Genomic DNA, 2,644 nt, shown 5'->3' with positions numbered 1-2,644 from the left:
TAGATCCTGTACTGTGATAGTTGTAAAATGTTGGATTTCCCATCACTTTCTATCCTGGTGACAATGATCACCATGACAAAAGAGTGCGAATCTCCCTAGTGGAGACAAGGATGGCAATTAAAAACCTAACAGGGTTCTAACCCTTCCCCACTCTATGCAAAACTAGAAAATTAGCTTAAAGTTTCACTTTGAATAGTTTTCCATGTTGCACGCATGATGATAAGATTGTATTAGTGGCTGAATCAAGGTGTGTGGCTAGTCCAGCCTGGGAAACATCTTCATCTTCATAATCCCAGTAACTCCATATCGAACATCATCTTGGGACTTCTAAAAAAAAAAAAAAAAATGTTTTTTTAAATCACTAATCATATTCAAGGCTACCATGGAAAGAGGATAATGGGCAGCACAGTGGCATAGTGGTTAGCGCTTCTGCCTTGCAGCACTGGGGATCCCCAGTTCGAATCCCAGGCAGGTCACTATCTGCATAGAGTTTGTGTGGGTTTCCTCCGGGTTCTCCGGTTTCCTCCCACACTCCAAAGACATGCTTGTAGGTTAATTGGCTCCTGTCTAACTTGGCACTCTATACATGCATGTGAGATAGAGACCTTAGATTGTAAGCTCCTTGAGGTTAGGGACTGACATGAATGTGCAACTATGTAAAGTCGCTATATAAATACCTGTAATAAATAAATGGGGGTATTCTGCTAGGGACAGATGTCATATGCATAGACAGTAGTGGGCAATGCAGATATTGCTGTTTTCTGTATATATAACAACTCTACCAGCTGAATCTACCAGAGAGAGAATGTGAGAGGCAGTGACACAGTATTGGGTGATCTACTTCTATATGGGGGAGGGCATTTCTCCATAAATTATGAGTGTCTTCCTGCAAAATTCTGGTAGCATCTTTATATACATTATGAGGATCTTCCGGCATAATTCTGGTAGCCCTTCCTGTACAATATGTGATCTATTTCCCATCCAAAAGAGATAGTTCTACATTCCTGGAGATGCCTATGACCACAGTAGACAATTTCTGCACACAAAGAGCAATAAAGGGATCAGGGCACATAAAACCCATATTACCTCTCCTTTAGAAGACTCTCCAAAGAAACATATGGCAAACTCAGTTAGGTGAATGACAAAATTGCTTGGCTGAAAATGGAAACTCAGGCTGTCCCAGCCTTGCTGTGTTGGGGAGAGGTGTCCCTGCCAGACAGACACCAATGCAGACCCTGTTGGAGCTGAACCCTACTTCTCCAATCCAATTTCCATATACTAACACTCAAAGCTGGACATACATAGATAATGATTATCTCATGATATAAAAACCTCACTGGCAAAACAGGCTGCTATATGTAACACTCAGTTCTTTTTATTTGATAAATGAGACCAGCTGCCATATACAGTGGTGGGCCCCCTGTAGAAAACTGCTGTTGATATGAACTCTGATAAACCTATGCTTGCTGTTTACATCCAACTTTACATAAGCTTAGCGTGCACTGAAACATTCCATCCAATATTATGAAATCTCAGTGCCTGCAGACAAAGGGGGAAGAGAAGCGGGGAGGCTTAAAGGAGAACTATGAGGTGAGTGTTTTTCACTCACTTCATAGTTCTAGCCGACCTGTGACAATGAGACTGTCACAGGTCGGCTCAGTAGATCGTAAGGTGAGCGAACACATACCGGCGTTCGCTCACCTCTCGATCCTGTCACGGCTCTCTGCCGTGACAGGGGAGGGGCTGGATTCCCCCCTCCCCGCTCCGATCCGCCAGCGCTGGCTGGTGGATCGGACGGGGGAGGGGGCGTGTACAGCTGGCTCTGCCTCTAGATAGACAGAGCCAGCTGTCAGTCACGCAGCTGGGCGGATCCCGGCACAATTGTCGGGCCTAGGGTGAAGGGAGGACGCCAGTTTGTGTCCTCCCGTTACCCTAAGGAGAACTATGGGGAAAAGACTTAAGCCCATAGTTCTCCTTTAACAAAAATTACAATTTAGTAGACTCAGTAGATCGGGAGGTGAGCGAACACATACCGGCGTTCGCTCACCTCTCGATCCTGTCACGGCTCTCCACCGTGACAGGGGAGGGGCTGGATTCTCCGCTCCGATCGTCCAGCGCTGACTGCTACAGCTCGCGGTATACTGAGCCTAGAGTGATGGGAGGACGCTAGTTTGTGTCCTCCCGTTACCCTAAGGAGAACTATGGGGAAAAGCCTTAACCCCATAGTTCTCCTTTAAAGGTGTAAACATGTCATTTCCACACCATACACTACATACAGAAATCACAAAATGTTACCGTTAAGAATGTGGAACCGATCTGCAGTCTCACAGAAACCTGTCAATGATAAAAAAAATAAGTGAAATATGAGTTTGTCTTATATATAGTTTAAAGGGCACAAGTCAGCACATTGAAGGAAACCGGAGCTGAGAGGAATACAACAGATGAGAGGTCTGACAAGGCCAGGTGCTTGGCTGTCATGCTGATCCCTGTTACTTTATGAGTAACTGATCTGGAGCAAGCATGCAGCAAGTAAAGGAAAGGGTAGGTCAGACCCGCATGCCCCCCGAATATTTTTTTTTGCACGATTAGAATTATTAAGCGATTCAATGAGGTAGTGCCAAGGACTGACTATATACTGTAATAT

At 45.0% G+C, this 2,644-nt stretch overlaps 1 protein-coding gene across 1 annotated transcript in view; it reads right to left on the bottom strand.

Moving 5' to 3' along the window:
* Positions 1 to 2,281: 2,281 nt before the first annotated feature.
* The window catches only part of C8G (complement C8 gamma chain), a 12,253-nt gene continuing 11,890 nt past the window's right edge, over positions 2,282 to 2,644 (bottom strand). Inside the window, exon 6 of the mRNA XM_018556740.1 lies at positions 2,282 to 2,334. Within this exon, the coding sequence (XP_018412242.1) occupies positions 2,282 to 2,334 (53 nt within the window). The remainder of the gene's footprint in view (positions 2,335 to 2,644) is intronic.

This window comes from Nanorana parkeri, unplaced genomic scaffold (assembly GCF_000935625.1).
Source record: "Nanorana parkeri isolate BGI_ZX_2015 unplaced genomic scaffold, ASM93562v1 scaffold251, whole genome shotgun sequence".
NCBI classification, from domain to species: Eukaryota; Metazoa; Chordata; class Amphibia; order Anura; family Dicroglossidae; genus Nanorana; species Nanorana parkeri.
Note: the sequence above shows the minus strand (reverse complement) of the source record. Positions and strands in the feature narration are given on the sequence as shown.